Raw genomic sequence first — 24,742 nt, forward strand, 5'->3', positions numbered from 1 at the left:
TTTAAATCTCACTGTACCTCCAACCACTCACATTTGGGTGAATAAATTTTCCACGGAACAAGTGATCAAGGTCACTGCTCAAAGCACAGTGAATTCTGGCCTTGAAGAGATCATCCATCTCTCCTCTACTCACATCCATCCTGCCCTTAGTTCACGTGCAATCATCTGCTGTAGGGCTTTTCACTGCCCTCTGCTCCCTTCTCCTTTTATCTTTACTCCACTGAACTCACAGGAGAAGAAAACCCTCGTACCAAATAAAATGTTCATGTCATGCTGACGTTAAGTTAGTGAGGAGTCACTACAAATTAGGTCTGCAATTGGTTTTCACAGCACTGCAAGAGTAAGGGGGGGGTAGATTTTTCGTAAGTTAATTCTGGAATTATATAACCTTGCTGGACATTCTGTATTTGAGAATGGTTTACAAGCTAAAAAGTTCACTGACAGTTTTTAAATACAGAATTAAAGTCTTTACCTTCTAACCACTTCTTTCCAGCCTTCTTCTCTTTTCTGGCCTCTTTTTGGACTGGTCAGATTCAGCTTTACATTTGGAGAGGTCAGAGGCAGGGAAACAGACTTATAAGTAGTCGACAAGGAATTCGAATGACCTTCACCATCAAGTCTGGGAACAGAAATGTGCTAATTACAAATCACAGAATAAAATTACAGCATTAAGTTTACATTTCTGCAGCTTGAAACTAGTAGCATGAACTGTTTTTGTTCTTATTTTCTATCTGGAATAACTGTTAGGTGACTTTGGGGAGGGCTATTTTTTACCTTTTAGTCAAAACTATGCCCTTCCTCCAAAAAGCACAATGTTAAAGTGAATTAAATAATACCAGAAGGACTAAGAATAGAATAGTTTGTAATAGGTGGTACACAGCCACTCAGGCACCTCCTGATTATGTGTCTATATTGTGTTCTCCCCTCTTGAAAAGCAATGTTTAGACAATGAAGCTTTTAAGATGGCAGCATTTCCTCTCTTTACCTTAGTAAGTTTTAGCTCTCTGATAATACACCTACCCAAGGCATTTGAAAGTTCTGTGGAGAACCTGTCCTCAGATAATGAAAACTGAGGCAAAGAGAACAAGAACATGCATGTGATAGAAAAAAGTCCACTGGGGAATATCAATACCAGAGTAAACTTTAAAAGCTTTTCCCTGCTTTATCTGAAAATATCTAGTTATTTTTCCAGAAGAGCATTGCTATGAAGTCTGAGTTTTGGTTTCAATTACAGCAGCATTGTCATCAGCATGTCTGTGATTAAAGAGAACAGCAACTCAGGAAGGGTAAAAATTTAGAAATGACTGTGAGACAAAGTCTGCCTAGTGCAAGAGCCAAAGAGCACCTGCAGAAGTCAATAACTATAGTCCCATTTACATAATGTTTGATTCCTCAGTGTACTTTATCTAACAGAAGAACCACCTCTAACAAGGAGTCAGAAGTGTGCATTTAGCTCGTCCTGCTGCAGAGAACTGCACAGGACCCTGCAACTCTTGTAGCAGACCTTGGATGAAAGGGCCAAGGCTGAAAAATTCATGTTCATAGGTCAGAACAGAGGCAAATTCCAACTTCTAACATTCCTAAGGCAAGCTCAAAACACACCCCCCAACTACAAGGGCTGATGAATCTACTACTTCTGCACCTAACTTTGAGGAGAAAAAAGGAGAAAGAAAAAAGAAAATCCCAACTCTCTTCCCACTCCCAGACAAACTCCTCAGTCAGTCTGACCACAGCCCTCTCTCTTTGCCCTTTTTGATGCCACAGTGTGTGTATTTTTATTGAAGATGGGTTCTCAGTCAGCCCACTATCCTGCAGATCATCCCCTGTACCCTCTCCCCTCCCTCAGTGCAGGAAATGGAAATTAGAAACACAGCTATGGAGGATCAGACTCGTACTAATTAGATGTAAAAATAAACAAAGTCTACAAGACCCAAGGGGATCTACGGTTTCTGACTCAGACCAATGAGCTATTCAGAAAATGGTCTTGTAAAAATTATCAGAACACTCCCTGGGAACTGAATGATCTTCCAAACTGTTCACATGGTCCTGTATGTCCCCCGAATTCTTATGGCTCTCACCTCTGGCTCGACAAGCTTAAATCAAACTGGCCATCCACCTGGCAGGTGAAATGCTCAGAGTCATCAACTTCTTCCTTCCTTCAAACAAAGAGATTGCAAGTCAAATGAATTAATGATGAAACCATAAAACAGTCAACAGGTCACAAAACCACTTCTGTAAATGGATGATAAGTAAAGTTGGTACTTCCTTAAAGTCCCAGCTTATTCACTTTAAAATATATTCTAATAAAGCTGACACTGAAACACAGATGCTTAAAGAGCCCAGAGAGTCATTTTGCTCAAATAGTATTTAAAATCAGGCAGAAATGCCAAAAAGTTTTACCCTTACCATTTTAAAGAGGTTGTGTTCAATACACTTGACAGTGTTACTTAAGAGCTACACGAATAAAGCAGACTGAGCTCTCCAAGCTTTGGGGATGTACCTTTTGGTGGAGAGCTTAAGCTACTGGTATAGGTGAAAACCTTGTGAAACAACAAGGAATTAAGGAATGAACAGGGCAGTCTCACCTGGTTGGTGTTTTGGAAGCTGAGGTGCTGGTTTTCTCTTCCTGAGAGGGGATGAGCAGTGAGGCATAGCGCCGCTCCGAGGAGTTCGTGTCCATCGTGAAGTTCAGCTCTTGGCTCTTCCCTCCACTGCTGCTTTCACTATTGCAGTCTGTGCTATCCAAGTTATCTGAATCACTGTTCCCACTTGCACCACCGCCTCTTGGCTCTCCATTTATTTTATTTTTATCTGCTTTTTGCTGTGCTAGAGATATATGCTGATCTGGCAAAATTATCTGCATATTCTGAGGAGTCTCTTTTGTTTTGTTTTTCTTATTTTTTCTATTTGTGCTGGGGGTAGTCACCACATTAGCTCTCTTCTTCCCAAAGGCATTTGTGAAGGTAGTTGATGTTGCAGAAATTCCAATTGTAGTTGTAGTAGTTGCACTTGGAGGCTCTATAGGAACTTCTTGCTCCACTGAAAAAAACAGTTGATGTACAATCAGAACCCACACAGTACAGAAGTCAGTGCCCTGACTGAACACACACTACAGCTCAAGTTATGCTCCTTGCTGAGCTGTCAGAATACCTGCACTACATTTAGGTGTAAATCCTCCAAGAGTGAAAGACTCTCATGAACAAATGAAGGGGGGCAAAAAAGTGAACAAAGGAGTTTTGCCAGGAACTCAGACTGTGGAGGGAAGAACCAGGGCAGCAGCCATGCAACACTGCCACAGTAAGAGAGACCAGCTTTCAAACACATTCCCTTGACAGTTAAAAAAAGGCACCCCCACAACTACATTGTTCATAGAAACACTTGTTCTTTACCTTCATCGTCATTTTCTTCTTCATCGTCATCTTCTTGCAGTTCCAGAGTTTCCTTAGGCTTGTTTTCTTCATCTTCTTCTTGTTTTCTTTTTTGTTCCTCTTTCTTCTTCTTTCTCTTTTCCTTCCTTTTCTCCCTTTTGGCTGCAAGAGCTTGTTTTCTGCTCTCCTCTCTTGACTATGTAGGAGAAAAAGATGAATATTTAAACATTTTCACACAGACTAAATTATCCTTATAATTCAGATCTTCCCTAGAAATCTGAGGGAAGGGAGAAAGGAGAGAGCAGGATGAACTAGAATGTCACATACTGAATCATTACATAGAAACTGGGCAGACCTTACGGAACAACAGGACTAGCTGGTCCAAAAACTTTAAGGAATAACAACAAAATAACAACCAAAACAGAGGTATTACAAAAATACAGTTTTGCTGGAAAAACAGCAAAATCTCTCATCCTCTCAGTCCTTTCTCAAACAAATATTTAATAACCTCAGCAATATTTTTGCAGTGATGTTCACATCTTTGATTCAACAGTCAGTACTCAAAAGAGTATTTTACATAGAACTGCTCTAATTTTAACCACTTTTTAAATATATGGAATCAGTCATTTATGTTGCACTGTAGTTATGCACAGCAACTGATGTGTGTTAATACACTAATGTGGAACTTGTCAAAAATTGTAAGAACATCATAAAAGAGAGCCCACTAAAGAGTGTATAAGTGCTTTACTTCAGGACACTGCACAGTATTCTCAGTGAGGGAGAAGGGGATTTTCCCCACTACCTGCTCAATTCTGAACAGAACTGCACTGAAGTCCATAAAATGCTTATGGATTATGATTTACACACACATAAACACACCATGAGACTGGAGACCTCCCTTAGTCCCACATCCTCTGCTCTGAGATGATCCCAGAGAGCTTCTGCCTAAGGAAACTATTGTTAAGTCCAAGCTTTCCTAAAAAGGACAACGGAGTGGCTGAAGCAGAAGTCAGTTATAATTTGCCACCCTCAGCATGTGCTTCACCTACATATTAGAGGAAGGAACACACAGTCACAGCACAAGAAGCAGCAAAGGAAACACAGCCTATGGGTTTTCACACACAGTTCAAACCACTCTGCTACACCACAGCAATGCTTTACTCACTTTTTCCAGGTCTAGCTCCTTCAGCAATATAGTTGCATTCTTATTGGCTTCTGCAGCCTGCTGGTCTTTAGCTTTCACAATCGTCTCCACACACTGGTGACACTTTTTCAACAGGTCCTGGAATACAAACTTGTCTTACTAGACCCATAAGAAACTACAAATTGAGGGGTGAGGTTTACCCTAAAACAAAAGATCGGCTCCCCTGTAGTCATAAACATACAAATTATTTCATGGAATAGGACTGTAAGTGCTGATTTATTTTTTAAGTTCTGTATTAAGAAGGAGACATGCAAAGAGTTCAATTTTTGAACACTTAAAAACTTCCCATGTATATTTTTGCTGAAAATTCAGGGCAGGGTCTGGTCCCCAGTTCCAGCTCACCTTGTCTGTGATGGTCGCTATGTAGCGCATGCACTCAATGTCTGAAGGAAACTGGTTCACTTCTTTCACCAGGAACTGAACTACTTTCACGTGCCCCTAGAACAGCAAAGAAAATTCTAATCTCTTGTATACAATTGCCAACACTCACCATCAAAATACAGGTTTGATATCTCTTAGTCCAATGCAGAAGACTCGTAATAAGCAAGAACATGTCTGGTGAGCTGCTGTTTGGGGAGAAGGGCAGTTGCTGCTTGCTTGGTGCTGACAGCACAGCTACTGTTGTGCTTCAAGGTGGCAAAGACAAGCTCTTGCACAAGTTATTTCTTATTTTAAAATACAAGGACCAAATCAGGCCCAAGGAAAGAAGCAGATCGTCATATTTTCAGTAACAGCCAGGACAACACTCTTTAGACACCATCTGTCACCCAATCCACTCTTTTGCCACTCACACCATGGAACTAACTTAGACTGCTCAGTTACAAGGTAACTCTGATCAGGGAACTGAGCCACCTGTATGTTATCCTGGCAAACACATTCCTTTGCTACTGGGATACACTGTGCAACCACACGAAGGACCCAACTGCTGCTTCTGAAGTTGTGTGAAAGAAGACAGCAGTGGCATGCTCAGCACGGCTGTTTGTCAAAAAAGCTGCACACTTATTTGCTCTTTCATTAAAGGGGAAGCAGCTACAGTGAATAAATTCCTGTGATATAGGATCCTTGCATCCAACACCACAACTGATGAAACCATCACAAAGCAACGTTCTTCCTGCCAAGAAGAAAAGGCAGTAGATGACAAATGAGCCGAGTACACAAAGTGTCCCATCACAGCAGATTAGGAACAGAAGAGGAGAAGCACAAAGGAATTGGCACAGCTTATTCCAGACTGGTGCTGTGTTCATCTCAAAAGCAGGACTGAAACAAGCAGTACAGTCCAGACAGGTAAAGGGAACTATGGAAACCTCAAACTGGCAAAAGTCTCAAACGGTGGAAGTTTTTGGACAGTGTACAACTGGACATAATAAAGTGAATATGGTTGCTGGAACAGCTTTTTCACCTCTCAAAAACTGGATCTGTGTGAAGTACAGCAATTATGATTATGTCAAGGCAGGTATTTTTACCAAAGTATTCCTTTTGCTGAGTTATATTCGATTCTTCCCAAGCCAAGCGTTCAGATTCAAGCCCAAGCGAGAAGCACTGTTTTGAAAACATAAATGTTGCTCTCCTACCTTGCGAAATGCTGACATAAGAGGGGTAATTTTCCTATTATCTGCAGCATCCACGTCTGCTCCTGCTTGGACAAGCAGCTGGACCACATCGTAGTGGCCCCCGTTCGCTGCCAGCCACAGCGGGGTGTTTCCTTTCTTGTTCCGAACGTCGATGTGGGCTCCTCTGAAAACACACAAGTGGAACAGAGGGAAACAGGATAAGTGAAGGTGGAAGCCAGCAAGATCACAAAAGACCAGAGTACAACTGGATATAGAACTTTAATAACTGAAATATAGTGGCTAAATATGAGAAATTCTGTCCCTGAAATTTGCTGTTTCATTTCCGACATCGTGCTGTGGGGATCATTTAAATCTCCCTGACAGAAACCAACATGCACTTTGTGTCACCTACTGCACCACAGGTATGCAACCAGCAACCTTTAAATTATCATCAGTGTGGTGACTATCCACAGGACAAAGCAGCCCCTTGAGATTTTAGCAGCGCACAGGGTTCTGCTTGGAAAGCTCAAGAGCTGCTTCCAGGCTTTGCCCCCCAGGTGACAGTGAGGATGAGCAGAAGGGACGTGCCACTAATCATAAAGCCATAGATGGTTTGGGTTGGAAGGGACCTTAAAGATCATCTTGTTCCAATCCCCTTGTCATGGGCAGGGATGTCACCCATGAGATCAGGTTGCTCGGAGCCCTGTCCAACCCTTGAACACTTCATTAGAAGACCCGATTTACCGATTAATGAGGAGCTCGCAGAACTTGTAGTGACCCTTGTCTGCTGCAATGGTTAAAGCTGTGTCTCTTGAGGAAGGCACAGGTGGGGCATTCACATCTGCTCCTTTATCAAGGAGAACCCTTCCAACCTCTGCATAGCCTCCTGAAGCTGCTTCCATCAGAGGTGTGAGACCAGTCTGTGCAAAGAGAACAAGTTATTCTGTGAAATCTGTACAATACACTTTGGATAAGACATAAATGATTCCTACAAAGGGAAATAAGATTTTTTTATTTAGCTGCCTGTATTTAGTTTAGGAGCCTAACTTCAAGCAGTCTCTGTCTCAAAAATACCCAAAAAACCCAACAAAAAAAACCCCAACAACAAAACAGAACACCCACACACAAACCAACCAAACAAAACCAACCCAAAAACCAGACACTCTTGGGCTTCAACTTATACAAACCCAAGCAAACTGTTCACTAAGAGCCACCAGATACCTGTCTCAACAGCAAAAGCAAAGTTTATAACAGGATCTCTACAACAGAGGTTAGAACAGATTCAAATGAAGACACAAGTGTTTCTACAAAAATACTGAGAAACTGGCTTTTATAGCTTTTCTCTAGCCTCCCTTAGCACTGAGACTGATCTGGGCCCAACTTAGTTGCCAGGCCAGACTGTTAAATAAACTTACACCAGCTGCTAACATGCCCAACTGACCATTTGAGAGCTGGCTTTTATCCATATCCCCTTTTCTCCAGCCACAGTCATTCCAGAAGCAGGCGGGGTAGACAGACACAGCAATTATTTCAGCAGCCTTAGGAGTTACCAAAAATTCCTTTGTGCTGGGGAAATCAGTCTGGCTGTCTACACAAGCTTTAAGCTTGCTTTATGGCAGGAGACACAAAGCTGTCCCAGAGCACCAAAGGATGGGACCTGTGGAGCATTTCAGAGGCACAGAAGGTCACAGTACTGAAGCCACGGGTTCTACAGCAATGTAAAATCTTAACAAAAAGTCTGACTGCACTACTTCTGTTGTAGACAAGAAGTCTGCTCTACATGAGAATCACAAGCAACACTATTCTCTTCCTGCCTAGACTTCACTTGTATGTAAAAATATCTCTTCTGTTAATGAGTATCACGTCAAGTTTAGAAAGAGTGAATCTAAGTTTCATTATGAGCTCAGAAGGACCAGTCAGCTTTTCCCTAATGCAAAAAAATTCATCACTGATGCCTTTTTTTTTCTTTCTTTAAAGAAACCACACATTTCAGAACGTTTAAATGCTCTGATGTAATAACTCCTCTGAGCTGGAGAGGCTCAAACTCACAGGAACTTTGAAGAAACTTGATGGCTCAGAGGCAATAAATCACAAGGAAAGGTGAGTGCCCCCCTTACCTTTGCCCTGTGCTCGACATTGGCCTTCCTGTCCAGGAGCAGACTGACCACCTCTGCCCGGCCCTGGAAGCAGGCCAGGGTCAGGGCTGTGTTCCGGTTGGTCTCGATTTGGGCATTAATATCTGAACCCATATCAAGCAGCAGCTTCACGGCAGGGACGTGGCCATTCATAGCAGCCAACATCAGAGGAGAAATTCCCAGCTTACTCCCAGTCCTAAGGAAAAGAAACACAACTGCAGTGCCCGGAGCTGGAGGAAAACTCCAAGAGCTTTCCAAATGTATCCAAGAGCAACAAAATGTCAGAAAAGAACATATAACCTATATAAATATAGACACTGATCTAAAATAGCAGTATTTTTAATTGGCTAGGAGAGGAACTACATGCAATAGGCAACTGCAATTTATAAACAAGGAAAATACATTTCAGCTTTCAGACATTCTAATGGCTGAAGCACAGATAAGCCTTAAGCTACATTTACTAAAAATCAAGGCTGCATCTGATTAATTCAAACATGTTTCTAGCACAGCTGCAGTTTTAACTTTCTCTGTTTAAGAGTTCTCTCACTCTATCTAGTGATAGAATATATATGATTTTTCTTAAAATGAATGGAGAAGAGGCTTAAGAGACATAGCTGTGTAAATTTGTTCTTCTTCCTGGAAAAGGTATTTTCAAACAAACACACAGAGGTGTCCTGAGTACTTTGGCTGGTTCCTTTACCCAGTTCTACTGGAAATAGTTTGACTTCCAGATCCCAAAATGGTAGAAAAGGGAAAGAGAAAGAATAGGTTTGCAAACTATGTTACCTTAAAATTTAGGTATAAGTCAGATGAAGTTTGTGGTGGCTAAAGGCAATTTAAAAGCACTAAGATAACATGAGCATACAGGATAACATCAGTGTAGAAAGGCTGCAGGGAGCTCTGAAAGCACCTGAGATTCCAACCTGTGCCTCAGTATGGAGCCAACACGGAGTGTCTGTGCCATGCTGAGCTCAGCTGGTGACATGGTACCTTACCTGGAATTAATTTCTGCCCCAGCATTGAGAAGAATCTTGATGATATTAACATAGCCCCCAGATGCAGCAAGGCTCAATGGCGTGTAATCTGACACGTTCCTGTGTTCTTTATTTGCTCCCCGGGCCAACAGCAAATCAACAACCTGGAAAAACAGCACGTGTGTTAACAGACATATCATGGCCTTTGCTGTTATCCAGGGAGGGAAAGGATGCTCATCACAACTTCAAACTTTCCAATGTGCTACCAGCTTCCCCTGTCAATAGACAAGATTCCACAGGAATATCTCTACCCTCTTCTACTTGACTTTCCCCTATCTCTGTGTAGCCTCCCCAGCCCATGAGCACAGCAGCTGAGCACTTGTCTGCCAGAAAGATTGTTCCACCTACACAAAAATGCAAGGCTTTACAGTGAAGCTCTTCCTCTGAATCTTCCAAGTTTGTAAACAAGGGATCTATCCCACTCCCATAACGTCTCACGCTGTTTGAGCACCTCTTTCAGAAACTCACACAACTTTAATTCAAACGACACTTGAGCCAAGTTTGACCATCTGTGTTACATGGGCTTTACAAAAAAACATGAGGTAAAAATCAGAGTGACTGATGTTAGTGGGACCAGCATGAGGAAGGACACCTCTATCAGAAGCTGCTTAAGAGAAACAAAACTGGGGGAAATTAAAACATTTTGGGTGATATACTGCACTTTAGTGCACCTCATTTTATTACTAACATAGGCCAGGTGATTTCCAAATATGTCAGAAATAAGGCTGCCTCAGAAGTTGCTAAGCCAGAAATGTAAGAGGTAGATACTGGCATAAGGAAAAAAAATAAAGAGGAAGAATAAAAGACTTGAGTTGTTCAATATATAATGCTCTCACAGACCACACTGATCTCATCTTTTATTTGTGAGAAGTACTTTTACTAGTAAAAATCTGCAATTCAAAGGTAAAGTGGAAACTTTCCAATTTTGTCCAACTATTTGAATCTTTAAATTAATATAGCATGGAACCCTTGGCTATCTCCATGCCATCTTCTAAGCAAGTATGCATGTGACTGAAGTAGGAAGGATTTAACAAATATTATTTGGACAATAACAACACACACAAAAAATGTGACATCCTTAAAAGCCTGGTGCAATGTGCCCTGCATTACATCTGCACTCATCAGCCCCAAAGACATATACTGCCCACAGAAAATTCCAGTTGCTGTCCCTGTGTGCCTGCACCAGCTGTTTCAGTTTTGAGAGCAGGAAGATGCATAAGGGAAGTGTTCAGTGAATAAAGTTATTCAATAAACATCTCTGCTGCCCTCACAGGAGTCCTTACCTTGTGAGGACACACTGACTGAAGACAAGTGATCACAAGTGACCACAACCATTAGCTAACAAAACTGGGACAGGGCAGGGGAGGGAAGAAAAAAAGCCTTAAATGTCTTCTTCCTTTCTTGGAAGAAGAAAAGGCCTTAAATTAGTTACACTTAACACAGGTGAAAAACCTCCCAGAAAAAAAGAAGGATTTATCATCAACAGAAGAGCCCCAATTCTGTACAAATAAAACCTATCCACAAGTAACAACTCAAGCCCTTTGAGGACACGTGTCTGTACCTCCTGGCGTCCACCGGAGCATGCCAAGGAAAGCGGAGTATCCTTTGTGCGCTCGGACTGTGCTTCAATATCCCCACCTTTGTCCAGAAGAATTTCCACGACACCAACATGTCCAGCAGTTGCAGCCAGAATCAAAGGCGTAAAACCTAGTGATGTGACATGGTGTTAGAAGCAGCCTTGAGTATCTCACAAGTGTTGTTAAGGAGCAGAAATGCACAAAAGGGTTAATTCATAATGAGTTCTATTGTTCAGGTATGTCTTCCTCAGACTGGGGGTTTCCTGGCATAGGCCACAACCTCAGAGCCTTTCCCAAACCTCTTTTGCCCCTGTCACGGGCTCTGATTCCAGCGAAAGGTTCTGCAAAAAAAAATCTAGACAGTGCTTGCAATGACCAGTTTGGATTAAGTTCCAACCAATTCCCCTCTCTGGAGAAGCCACGGTTTTCTGCTTAATTCCTATTCAATGAAGCTCCAAGCAGTGACCCCATCTGCCCTGCGTGTGTTGCTGGTTGCCAGTGGTCAGTGTGAGCTCCAAGGTGTGTGCTGTGATAGCTTTGCCCTCTCAGCTTTAAAAGATTGGAGATTTTGTTGAACTCTGTTACCGAGAACAACGATACCCAACCTGACAACTGTTGTTACCCTTCAGCTCTGTCAGCCAAGGTTGGATGGTTACCCCATCAGCCCTGGCTTGCCAAGGTTTTTTTGCAGGGAGTGAATCACAAAGCCCAAAGTGCCTCACGTTTCCCAAATGTGCTTAAGATCCCACTCAGGTGAATATCCTTTCAGAAAAGCAGGCAGAAGTGCACGCAGTGTCACTGGCTTTGTGTGGCACGTGAAGTGCAAGAACACATTTCTTTGCAAGCTCAGGTGAGGTTCTGAAGCAACGAATCCCAAATACCATTTTGAAGTTGGCTGTTTCACGCCGCAGTTCGTGCTCAAATTGTGCTACTGTTCTAACTGTTTTAACTCACCTTTCTTGTCTCTGTGTTCAATGTTGGCACCACGAGCGATCAGCACGGACACGAGTTCCTCGTGCCCTCCCGCGCACGCCAGGGTCAGAGCAGTGTCGTGATTGCTCTCAGTCTGCACGGGGAAAGAAACAGAAATTCAGAAATTAAAAATAAAGAGAACTTTAATAATTCTACAGCAGCACTTAGATCAATTTTTTTTTTCCCCTTTCAGGAAGCAAATGCACTCCAACCCAGCTGCCATCACTCACGTGTGCATCGATGTCCACTGAGGGGTACATGGGGAGCACGGACTGGGAGGGCACATTGCTCGGTGCCTGCGGGCAGGGCTCGGGCGTCGGGGACTCTGTAGTGTGCGAGGAGCTGGTGGAGCCACTGGGCACTCTGCTGTTCACAGCTGAAAAGTAACACCAGCTTGTTAATCCACCCTCAGGAATGTCGTGTCTTTATACGAAAAATATTAAGTCCCGTAAAACTGCAATGGTGTAATATCAAAACAGTGACGAGGGGGGGAAACAAATTAAGTGTTCCTACAAACAAAAAGCAGCTTTCCAGCAGTTAAACGGTGTAAGCATCATCTCCAAACTGTGGTAAGTTAGGAAATAATTTTATGAATTAGTCTGTATGCATTACAAGTGTGAATTATGAAGGTGATTAGTTATCCTTTTCGAATTGTAACCTTCACTGTTAAGAGTTCAATCATATGCTCAGTCTAAACAGGCAAATGATTTATCACTAACACACAACCTAATGTTCAGAAATACAGACTTATTCTGGACTTTCAAAATTTTTCATGTAAAGGTTAGTGCACACAGCCTCCAGAGAAGTTTTTCAGAGCAAGATGACTGACAGCAATTCCCACTATTAATCATGTCTCAGCGTTAAACCAACCCAGGAAGGCAGAAGGGAAGCAGACAGGAGGGGGCAGTCAACAAAAACAAGAAAGCTGAATACTGTGCTCCCTAAAATTTATTCTGATTGATGCACAGCCTGTAAAAGATGTCATCCTGAAGATCCAGCGTAGCTCAGCAACACAGGGAATGCAACTTTATCTTATTTTTAAAAAATAACAGTTTTAAAAAAAATAGATAACTGAGAATTGGATTTTTTCCACCTAGTTTTAAATGAACAAGCAGAGAAATCTCCCTGCACTTATCCACTGTGGGGCCAGCACCTCTGCCTGCCTCTGTAGCCAGATGAGAATCCAAGAAGAGCCTGGATCCCTGAAGGCTCAGCTGGGATTACCTGCCAGGAAAGTCTAACACACCTACACACTCATTCCATGTGCTCTTTAGTCACAGTAATTCCTGCTCATAGAGCAGCTGGATTTGACAAGTACTGTCACTGCTGGATTGCCAAATGTCTCTATTGTGTGGCCTCATCAGACAGAGCACCCGGTGAGCTTTAGTTATTCCAAAACACAGAGTATTTTGCAGTACTTCTGGAAGAAGCAGCTGAAGGAAAACACTAACAACTACAGGTCAGAAATAAGCTGCAGCATTTTGCTTTTGTCCAAGTGTTTCAAGCATTAAATGAAGATGAAGGATGAACTCAAATCTGTGTATGACTTAAGAGGAAAATTTTGCCAACCTTTCCCAGCTCAACCTTACTCATTCCATTGACAAATTACACGCCAGCAATTACTCACAGGAAAATAGCGTAGGTGGAAAAGTCCTAGAAAATCCCCAACACAACCACTAATACTCTAATTCAGCCTGTGTGTGACAAAGGAAACACAGACCAGAGCACAGTTAGATGGGTCCCTTCCATTGGGTTCTGGAAACTTGGGGAGGGCTGTCACTGAAATTTGGGAAGATGGCAGTTTCCAGCTGTATTTTTTAAGTAAAGCATCCTCCTCTGTGCATCAGCAAAACCAGCATTAACATTTGGTCACCACATTTGAACAACAAAGTACTGGATCTGAATTCCCTTTACAACCTTCACGAGCAAACCAGGTTTGTAGCAAAAGTTTCAAGTACAAAAGCTCCCACTTCATCTGCTCGCTATGGATTTACCACTTACAGCAGCAAATGGGTATTAATTAATGTAACACAATTGTCTTCCTGCTCCATGCACTGAAGTGCATGGTAATAACTGCATTTCTAAAGATTATTCCTTCCAAAATACAAGACACCAAATCACCCTGTTAAGGACTTTTGTGAAATCAAGCTGGTCCTTCCTCAGGGAAGACACTGGCTCAATGTTTTCAGATTCTTGTAACTACAGATACATGTAAAACCACATGCATGTGCTGTGCAGGCAGAGCAGGGCGTGCACTGGAGCCAGTTTAAGGGTCCTTAACGTAAAATATTCAGTGTTGCTGTCACAGGTTCCACAAATTCTCTGTATTTCACAACCAGGACTGAAAATGTCCAAGTATTTCTTGCATACTTCAGATTTTCATCATGTGCTTAAAACATGTGAGTGTGTGTTAAGCACTTCACGTGCACAGTAACAACGATGTCAAACAGGAGAGAGAACACCAAAGGCAGCAGAAATGCACAGAAACCCTGCACTGATACCCCAATTAAAATAAAATCTAACAACAAATATTCCTAACAACACCCACCATTTAATTATCCCCTCTATAACTGCCAAGTTTACAGAATTGCAGGATCTTTCAAACGGTCGATTTTTATTCCCTCAGCGTGATCAGCAAGATGGGCCCGTGGAGCAAAACACACCTGAGAACTTCTGCCTCCAGTTTCATGGGGCTGATTTAGCTCAGCCCAAGTTACACAGCAAAATACAGATTTTTAACTTAAAGATGACCTTGCAGCAATGGTTCCAATGTGGCATTAACGTGGAATGGCTGTGGAACCACAGCTCAGCAGTGAGGGCAGCACTGGCACTGCCTGTAACACCAAGGAAAGGCTGGCTGGAGGGGATAAACCCACCATGGCTCCAAGGAAAGGCTGGCTGGAGGGGCTAAACCCACCATGGCTCCAAGGAAAGGCTGGCTGGAGGGGCTAAACCCACTATGGCTGCAAGGAAAGGCTGGCTGGAGGGGATAAAACCACCATGGCTCCAAGGAAAGGCTGGCTGGAGGGGATAAACCCACCATGGCTGCAAGGAAAGGATGGCTGGAGGGGATAGACCCAACTGAGGTGGATGAGCACCTGCAGCATCTCTACACCAAATTAAAATCGGTGGCTTTCACCCTCTGAGGAGAAAAGGGGAGAACTTTCCAACATGCAGATTGCTTCCTACTGAAGAGGTGTTTTGTCTTCACACCAGGAAGGGCACTGATAGACACAATGATAGTCAGGCTTTGATTAAAAATTTCAAAAAAATTCATTTTCGGAATGTGATCTTCACATATTGCTAGTTTTGTGACATAGGTTTTAGATGTTCCCATAGGCTTCAGTATTTAAAAGATTTGTTTAAAAAAAAAAAGTTATCCTACACACGACAAAATCCAGGTTTCCTCACATGCTATGAAGGGCTTGCAATGTTCCCAAGGGTCTGCCTTTGTATCAGTGTGAAGCTGAACACCTGCCTCCAAAGACATGGGTGACTATTTCCCAAAGTTATGATAAAATATCAAAGGAAACATGAGCAAAGCAACAGAAAGCAAGAACTTGGTATTTTATACAACTCTGGATGCGTTTACAGAACCTGGAGCAAAGCTCTGGATGAGATTTCAGCTGTAGCCTGAAACTCTGTCTACCCAACTGCTGCCGTGCCATGAGCATGGACATCCAGGAATACTGGGCTTGGATTTCCCTTCCCCTATCCTCAAAGCAACTGGGATTTTTAGGACAAAGAGAACCATCCTTTTTCATGCCTGAGCAGCCTTTTAGCCTGTCCATGCAGCTCCTCAGTAACCTGCTACTGCACAGAGGCTTCTGCACGTTGGTAACTGCGGCTCCTTTCATGAGTCACCATTTCTCACTCCAGATTATCCCAGGAACCAGTTTTACTCCAAACACCAATCCTAAACACAGTAACTCAGATGGCACCTTCCAAATCCTTACCATAATTCTGTATCACTGACTACAACCAGAATTTCAAAACTGAATAAGTTTCTCAAAAGACACCTGAAATTTCAGTTTAGAAACATGAGCTCACAGGAGGAAAGTGGGACAGAAGCCTAAAAATACCAACTGAGTAAAACAAAGAGAAATGAAAATATTTCAACTAAAGACAAAGCCCAGCAACAGAGAAAAGAAAGTTCCTCATCTTTGATACTCTAAACCAGAAAAAAAGCCTCAATTCAGATACTGCCAACTAAGAAATCTACTACAGTAAATGAAGAACTTGAATTGAAATGAAGCTCCTCAACAAGACAAGAGGCCACAAGAAACCAAATACTGAGTAATGAAAATGGTAGATGTGTTCCAAACTAATTTATTGCTTTCCCACTCTAAACTGCACCATGTCTCTGTCTCTTTAGTAAACCTGATTTTGACTTGTAGTAAGTCACATCTTCAGCACAGGATTAGGTGCAAGATTTTAGCATCAGCACGTCTAAAAATTCCATTACAACCAAAACATTCTGGAGTGGAAAGAGATGCTTTGTTTTTAGGTTTTAGCTGACTTCCCAAAAGGTACTTGGGTACCTCTGTGTAGCTTTTTGAAAGATGGGACACAGGTACATATCTGCCCATGACTCACTGCCAGGCAGGTGCCACTTTGCACTTTGACATCCACAACCTCAACAACTCAGCCAGCAGACTGTGCCAGCAGACACAGAGAAATGATAAGATAAACACCCCATTTATGTATGTTTTCACTGTTAAGTTGGTCAGCAAAATACAGATTTGTGGCTTTACAGAAATGCAAGTTCTCCCTTACAACTGGTCCCAACTGGGGCTTGGAAAAATTTGCTTCTTGCAATGTAAGATCACAGAATGGCTTGGGCTGGAAGGGACCTTGAAGATCATCTTGTTCCACCCCCTGCCATGGGCAGGGACACCTTCCACTAGCCCAGGTTGCCTCAAGCTCTGTCCAACCTGGCCTTGGACACTCCCAGGGATGGGGCAGCCACAGCTTCTCTGGGCAACCTGTGCCAGGGCCTCCCCACCCTCCCAGGGAAGGATTTCTCCCTAATATCCCCTCTAACCCTGCCCTCTGGCAGTGTGGAGCCATTCCCCACCCGTCCTGTCACTCCAGGCCCTTGTTCAAAGTCTCTCTCCAGCTCTCTTGGAGCCCCTTTAGGCACTGGAAGGGGCTGTAAGGTCTCCCCAAATCCTTCTCTTCTCCAGGCTGAACACCCCCAGCCATCCCACCCCGTCTCCAGCCTTGGACCATCTCCTCTGGATATCACCACTGGTGTGAGCAACAGGAAAAGCTATTCCAGGGCAGAGGGAAAAGGCATTTCTGTTCCTCTGAAGCAGCCCCCATCCAAACTGGAATACTCAGCAGGAATAGAAATGTTCATACCCCTTGAAACCCAGAGTCATTCACCACCATCACAGCAGCTCCAGCAGTGGGATTAAGGGGACAAAACCTCCCTAGAATCAAAGTTTCCCATGCACAAGCCCCTGAACCATTTTACCTGGATCTGTAGCACACACGTAAAAATCAGTTCCTGTAACAGTTTCTACTGCTCAGAATTTCTTTAAAAAATTAAGGACTAATTGGCAAGTTTGTGGAAAAAAGTGCACTTTAAATACGGATCAAAGAGTTCAGAGTATGAGTAGGGAAGTTTACAGTTTGTTTTTACATGGACATAATCCTACATTATCTCAGATTTATAATTTCCCTGGGGATCACTTTCACACAGTCTGGATTTAAAAAGTGAGACAATTATCTATCTCCCAACAATTTTTTGGGGGGGAGGGAGAGAAGTAAAAGAAACTCAGGAATTTCAAGAAGAAAATATATTTCAATGAAGCAACATCAACACACTTTTGCAGACGCCTCTGTAATTCGCCAGCTGAAGTTCCCTTGAGTTGCATTTCTGTAAATGTACTTTCTAATAGTTGCAGAAGAGGGTGCTATTTGTAGTTACTTTTGAAATCAGTAAATCTCACTTCTTAGCATAAAAAAAGTCTTTAATTACTGAGCAAAACCAGTAACCAGTTTCAGAAAATGAACCAATGTCTATCCAAGGGGTTTTTAATGATTTTTAAGATGGTTTTTCTGGTTGTTTGTAATCTTTTTTTGCCCAGCAGAGTTCTCACACTGTAGCACTTTTCATTGTGGGGGCATTGGATGTAACACAAGTTGCTGACCACGAGGGGGTACAGACTCCAGAGCCTCGTGCTACACACGTTCAACTCTCTGCAACTGCTCCGACGATCAAGACCTCGCTGATCATGCTTTGCAGTAACCATTCAAATTTCCTCCTCACACACTCCAGTACTAAAATTTTAAGTAATAAAAACTGAGAATGTTTTAATGTTGGCCGAGTATTCTGAAGAGCACCACGGAGCAGATGCCAGAACAGGGGGAACTAACACCAATGCTCTACAAAACAAGAGGCTTGACTGGAATTACACCAGCGAGCAGATGGGAGTGGTACCAGCACCCCACACTCCTCCACTGCCTGTGGGTTCCATGGGAGGTTGCAAAGTCACAGGTGGTCTCAACTTGCATGAGCTTGATGCAATTACCATTCCAAAGGCTCCCAGGAATGGCTGGCCACCGATCTCACCAACACTTCTACAGCCTCGACATAAACTTCAGAGGACAGGGCACCAACCATGAAACGGGAAGGGCAGGGGGAGACAGACAGGAAAATAATGGGCAGGGGCACAGGCACAAAGAAAAGTTGAAAAACACTGAATTAAAAAAGAAAAGAAGCAAAACTACAGACCAAACAACACTGGCTATATCCTACATACCTCCAGCAGCAAACCTCAATCCTAGTCAAATCCACGAAATGAAGTGACCCAAAGTGATCCCTCTTTTTGCACGAGGGGACTCAAACATCCCGGTGTGTGGGAACTCTCACTCCTCTTCACACTGTGTCAACACTTGGAAGGATGTTGGGGTTTTTGCTTTTCCTCCAGCTAACAGGACACGTTTTTGCCATGTGGAACACCTAACCAGCAGATTTTCCCATACAACCAGGCTTTAGGGGGGACTCTGCAAACATAAGCCATCACAGAACGGAGCAGTTGTGCGTGGATTCCAGGCTGTGTTTAAGCTCCAGCAGCAAGGAGAGGGGCACATTTGTCCTTACAAGTGACAGCAATTTGGTTTTTTTCTAGAGATGGCTATCACATGGAAGAAAGTCACTGAGGTATAAGCCTGCACAGAAAATTCTACAGAAGATACAAATCTGCCATGCTTTCTGGTTTTCCTAATGGGCACTACTAATGACGAGGCTTTTTAAAGAAGCACAGAAAAAGATGAGGCCAAAGGGGCTAAAACAGGTGTCCAGTACAGGAAGTTTTGCACTTTGGAGAAAAAAAAAAAAGGTATTTAAAAGTCTCATGTTAGAATTGGAAGTCACTGTTAGGATTAATAGCACTAATCAGGAACTTCATTCTCAAGCAAGTATTCCCAAACTGGAAAACCCCAAGACGTATTTGGAGGGAAGGAGAGAGAGGGAAACTGAGCACACAAATTAATGCAAAAATAGGTATATTTCTTAACCCACCTGCTATTAGGTCATCAAGAGTGTCGGTAAGCGTCTGTGCTGGAGTGGCAACCATTAATCCGTCTGGTTCTTGAACTAAGAGCCCCTGCCCAGCAATTTGCTGCTGCTGTCCTACATTCTGCTGATTCCCTAATGCTTTCTGAAGTTCAAGAGACTCTGTCCCATTATAACCTAAGTTACCAGAAAAATTACATTGCGGTGCTGGCAAAGGCTGGATGGGGACAAACTCTATTTGTTCAGCAGGTGGTGGAGACTGGTGTTGCTCGTCATCTTTAGACAAGATTGTGTCAACCTGAGGTAACCCTGAAAAGTTATCCTCTGGCAGACCCTTATCGGCTTCCACTTCTGGGAAGACCCCTGTAAGTGAGCACTGCTGCTGCAGGGCAGGTGGTGTGTCTGTCTGACCTTTGGTCTCCAAATATTCTTTGGTAAACTGCTGTTGGGTTTTCATCTGCAACTGCCTTTCCACCTTCTGCAGCTCCTTCAATATTTTCTTCTTCTTCTGTACTTGTTCTTCTCTGTTCTTTTTAAGTTCTTCAATCTTATCTTTATTTAAAGGTTCACCTTGAATTAATTCCAATGATTTAAGTTGTGCTTTTTCAATAGCACTAATTCTCTGTCCAAGTTCATTCAGCTTGCCTTCAGTCTCTTCTACTATGCATTCCAAAGGCTGGTATGGGTGAAAAGGTGGCAGTAGGTCCTTATCTGCTACCTGCAGGGAACTTGACTTCTGCTTGGATGCACCTAAGCACATGAAAAATGTTTGAAAAAATGCCATGCTGAAGATACCCCAAACCTCCCCTCTCACCCACCAAAAAAAAAAAAATTAAAAAAAAAAAAAATTAAAAAAATCTTTACAACTAACACTGCACATCTGGCAAAGCACAGAAAGGCAAACCCTACACTCCATGTTAAGACAAGAGAGGACAAAGAATATAGCTGGAATTTTCAATACTGATCCTCATGGCCCTTTGAACAGCTATTTTAATCTTAAGGAATAAGGAGTCTCTACAGTTTCTGACATACATGACAATGCACTTGGGAAGGGAAATCAGCAGGAAGAGCAAGGTAATTTACATAATTTACTGAGTTCCCAAAGTTCTTCTGTGTGTGCAGAGCAATTAAACTGAGAGTATTTTCCAGAGGCTGACTTCCAACAGCAAGTTTACAAATCTGTAGTTGAGAGTAGACTAACCTGACAATAAGATCAGCACTTGGAACTGGGATTTCTCCAAACACCTCTACATCACCTTTACATTCCAAACAGAATCTGCCACTGCAAACTTAGTGCATAAAAATGGATTGTGAAATTTTAGCACCTTTTTTAAAGTTCTGAGACAAAACTAACAACAACTTGCTCACCTCACCCTCCAGTAACAAATGAACAATTCTATTCTATTCTGAACAATTCTATTAACAATTCACTATTGAGGCCTTAAAACTAACCTTCACCAAGGCCCATCAAGCCAGGGCAGCACTGCCCCAAGTGCTGACTGTCCTCAAGGAAACTCATGGCTGCTTTCCTGAAAGCCACATTTGGGAAACTCCACTCACATCTTGCTAAAAGGAATCTATCATGTGTTAAAATCTTAATTATGACTTCAGTGTCAGAAACTTTAATTAAAAATCTGGAAGGTTTTAGCCTGATCAAATAATTCCCTGCACTAAAACTCATTTGCTATACCCAAGCAGCAATATTTGAAGCTTCAGAAAAAAAGGGAAGAAAATTTGAAGGTTTACAGAGCAGACTCGTCCAATTAATCATTACAAGGGAACTAAAATTATGTACAGTTTGAGCCAGGGTTTAATAAAGTTACCTAAACATCACACAGTTAAGTCGAAGTCTGGATGCAAGAACTAGGTCCCAGATAAGTTACCAGTTCTGGAAGTATAAAGCTTCCTAAAACACAGTTTTATTTCTGTCTAGGCCATCCTTCACCAGAACACTAATTCACAAATGACTTCATCTTGCATTGCTGTCAAAACAGGAGTCACACACACCTCACTCTGAAATGAACCTTTTTTGGAGGAACTAATTGTAAAAACAAACAAAGGTGAGGTTTTTCTCTTATAGAAATAGAATTGAATCAATTCTGTGCTGAATACCTTCACCAGACTTGCTGGAGTGAAAGCAAACTGTATCTAATTTTAATGGGAAAAACAAGAACCTTACTAACCCCAGGTAACAGCCCAACATCCCACAGCCACCCTTCAATAACCCCAGGTAACAGCCCAACATCCCACAGCCACTGGAGACCCTTCAGGATGCTCCTTCTCCAGCTCCACACTCTGGGCAGGTCAGTTCCAGCTGAGCCCCTCTCCCCACCACTACTATTATTTTGGCTCTGAAGCATAAATGAGTCCCCAGACCATTTCTCAGCAGAAGATAAGGAATTTGGGTGAAGTCCAGCAATCCCTTGCTCTGTGCTGGCTGCTGTAACCCATGGCTGTTGGGCTTTGTCCTGCACTCAGAGTTTACAGAGTTATCCTTCCATTTTAACCAGTGTAACTTATAAGTTTTTGAGACCACTCCTGAAATATGTATTTGCACTCACCAAAAAAAAAATAAAATCTCTGAAAGGATTGTCTGTATCTTTGTTTTGAAACTAAGCTGCTCCACTGCTGAAGCAGCAGAAACATAAGAGACCAAACTGCAAATTCCCACTGCAGCCGAGATGGGAACCCTCTGCCCCGCTCTGTTCAGTGTCATCCCTAAGATTCCTGTGTCTGTCATTCCCATCCTAACACAAGGCATTCCCACAACCTGGCAGGTCTGGACAGCTTTCATTACTCTGTAGGAAAGAAGAGCTGCAGTTCAAAGAGCTCCCCAGAATCAAGTACCGATGTCGTCCCCCTCAGTTAAGTCTGACTTGGGGAGAAAACAAGCCTGGTACGGGAAAGCTTTTCTAGGAGCACAAGGGAAAGCAAAAAGGAGAAACACAACCCCACCTCGAGAGCTGGGCTGGGCAGAGGAGCCAGGGATGGGCTCCCAGCAGGCAGCACATCCCAGACACAGTTCTGACTGGGAACCAGCAGGGAAAGATGGGAGAGTTTTGGAAAACAGGCGTTAGGACACCAGCAAGTGAAGAGCTGGGCTCTCAAGTTCCAGGAGAGGCAAGGAAATTTACTTTAATCAGCTTCTAATTGTTAGCAGGGCCACTTTTCAGGTTCCAGGTCACCCTTTCCAGGCCAGAAAACAGCTGCAACCTGTAACTGTGGGGAGACTGGAAGAGGACGAGGGGTAGGAAGAAAGATCTGCTAAACCCAACGTGTCCACCTGGACAGACAGGTCAGACCAGAGGTGGAGAAGACATTGTTGGTAGCTCTGAATATGCAGCGACTGGGATAGAATATTATAGTCCTGGAAGGAGCAATTTCCTGGTTTATCCAAATCTCTTCTATATTACAATATCGTGACAATTACTGTGCCCATTTCAGTATGCAGTTATGAACAAGCCACTTTATACTTTCACTTCTGAAATACATAAGTGCAGTAAGACTTAAGAATCCAATCACAGGCCAAATAATGATCACTTCAACCTGTTTTTAAAATTTATTTTATACCTCTGTCTTTTGGGGCAAGCATCAGTCACACAACAACCTACCATAAAATCACACCTAGCAACATTAAGAAGCCAATCTGGCTAAAGCAACTGTTTTGGATACTTTTAGGAGACTTTTTGTTTAGTATGAAAACAAGTTGTTTAGATTGAAGATGACTGAAATCCACATGTTGCTACACCAGATACCACCTGCCCCCAGGTACCAGGATTACAGGACAAAGGATTGTTCAGCTGTCAGAAAACCCAGAGTGGTTCTGGGTGTGCCAGGAAAGCCCCAGAGTAAGGAAAGGACCATTTCCCAAATTATTTTGTGAACAGCATTTCCATATTCCCGCAGGTTCTGGTCCAACCCTGCCCAGCTAAACCTCACCATGATCCCTGCAGAGCATGCACATGTCTTCAGCCAAGTTTCTGACCAACATACACGACTCAGGGTAAGATCTACTCTGCCCAAACACAGCTGCCCATCCCCTTCTCCCATGTCCACTCCCTGCAGGAAAAGACAGGTGTTTCCTAAGACAATCTCCTGTACTTCTCCCATACACTGCAGATCATCTCCCACAGACTTGAGTTGGAACAGCCTGTTGACCCTGATGAGCCTCTCCCAGGCATCATTCCTGGGCTCTGGAGCAGCCAGGAACATGCAGGGAGGACACCACAACCAGGTTTTTATGCCTCTGGCTGCAAACAACATTTAAAGGTCCTAAACACTGTGAGCAGGAGTTTGGGAAAAATACCCTTCAGTTTTGTACTCCTCAGGGTGGCTCTCCCAAGCAACTGAACTCTTCTAATTGAAATTTGCTTAGAACACATTCACTCTTTATAGTGTTGCTGCCTATAAACAAGTCTGACACCCTATTTCTTCCTGAGTGGTTATGATTCTCATAGAACTTGCTCTTCTAGCCCTGACTTATAATCCACAGAATGTCACTTCTCCCAAGATGGAACTAATTTATATACCCTTTCAGTTCTGTTATATTTTACATTTTATGAAATGACATTCTGAGACTTGATGGTTCCTTAAGTTTCTGAAGTTGTTAAACGACAAAAAAGTGAATCCAAATCCAAACAGTTAAAGTCCAAAAGATTTTCCCAGCATAAAAAAAAAAACAAAACAGTAAGAAAAAAGTCAGCTGTGTGATACACATCTGTCCATTCAGCTGGAGACCCTGTTACATAAATCTGTATGAATCACCATGTCATCTTTGTGCTCTGTTAACAGCATTGCCTGTCCACTGTTCTTGCACTTTAGGTTTCTTTCTTTTTAAAATCTGATTTCACTCAGAAGTTGACAGTTCAATTTGCAGTCTGCAATGAAAATTCACCAGCCTCATTAACAGGAGTAAGATGAACTCAATATTGAATTTTCATGCAAATACTGTGTTTAACTGTAAATTCATATCAGTCAGAAATTCAGCTCTAAGAACCTGGAGAAACAATCAGTAACTCCACATACATACAAATGCAAAGTACAATATTATATAATCTGGCCAATTTGGCAAAAAAAATAGCCTACTTTTCCCAAGTAAATTCATCTGTTACATGGTTTTTAATACATACTGAATTCTTTATAAAGAAGAGGACAAGTGGTGGAAGGCTGAATGCTGAGATGAGTTTGTATTTTCACTATGTTCCTCCTGGAGCCACGGAGTAATTTTGCCAGTCTCTGCCACTTCTGCAGCTGTTTCTATGGAAAATTGCAGGGAACAGTTGCAATGCCATCCAACAGGCAACAGCTAAATGGATAAATCCAAGCCAAACTGAACTCAATTTTCAGCCATTCAAAAATTTGAGCTACCTTCCAATCT

General features: G+C 42.6%; 1 protein-coding gene across 16 annotated transcripts in view; it reads right to left on the minus strand.

Annotated features, from left to right (window-relative positions):
- The window catches only part of ANKHD1 (ankyrin repeat and KH domain containing 1), a 100,330-nt gene that overhangs the window by 16,756 nt on the left and 58,832 nt on the right, over positions 1-24,742 (minus strand). For 15 of the 16 annotated variants that reach the window (XM_064671496.1, XM_064671501.1, XM_064671500.1 and 12 more), the window contains exons 15-28: positions 19,372-20,115; positions 12,071-12,216; positions 11,823-11,934; positions 10,853-10,998; positions 9,253-9,395; positions 8,240-8,453; positions 6,867-7,042; positions 6,144-6,306; positions 4,915-5,010; positions 4,534-4,650; positions 3,390-3,564; positions 2,586-3,039; positions 2,079-2,156; positions 473-619 (exon numbers count right to left, since the gene is read on the minus strand). In XM_064671496.1, the coding sequence (XP_064527566.1) occupies positions 473-619; positions 2,079-2,156; positions 2,586-3,039; positions 3,390-3,564; positions 4,534-4,650; positions 4,915-5,010; positions 6,144-6,306; positions 6,867-7,042; positions 8,240-8,453; positions 9,253-9,395; positions 10,853-10,998; positions 11,823-11,934; positions 12,071-12,216; positions 19,372-20,115 (2,911 nt within the window). The remainder of the gene's footprint in view (positions 1-472; positions 620-2,078; positions 2,157-2,585; positions 3,040-3,389; positions 3,565-4,533; positions 4,651-4,914; positions 5,011-6,143; positions 6,307-6,866; positions 7,043-8,239; positions 8,454-9,252; positions 9,396-10,852; positions 10,999-11,822; positions 11,935-12,070; positions 12,217-19,371; positions 20,116-24,742) is intronic. The other variant, XM_064671504.1, reaches the window with a different exon arrangement.

This window comes from Pseudopipra pipra, chromosome 15, assembly GCF_036250125.1.
Source record: "Pseudopipra pipra isolate bDixPip1 chromosome 15, bDixPip1.hap1, whole genome shotgun sequence".
Taxonomy (NCBI): Eukaryota; Metazoa; Chordata; class Aves; order Passeriformes; family Pipridae; genus Pseudopipra; species Pseudopipra pipra.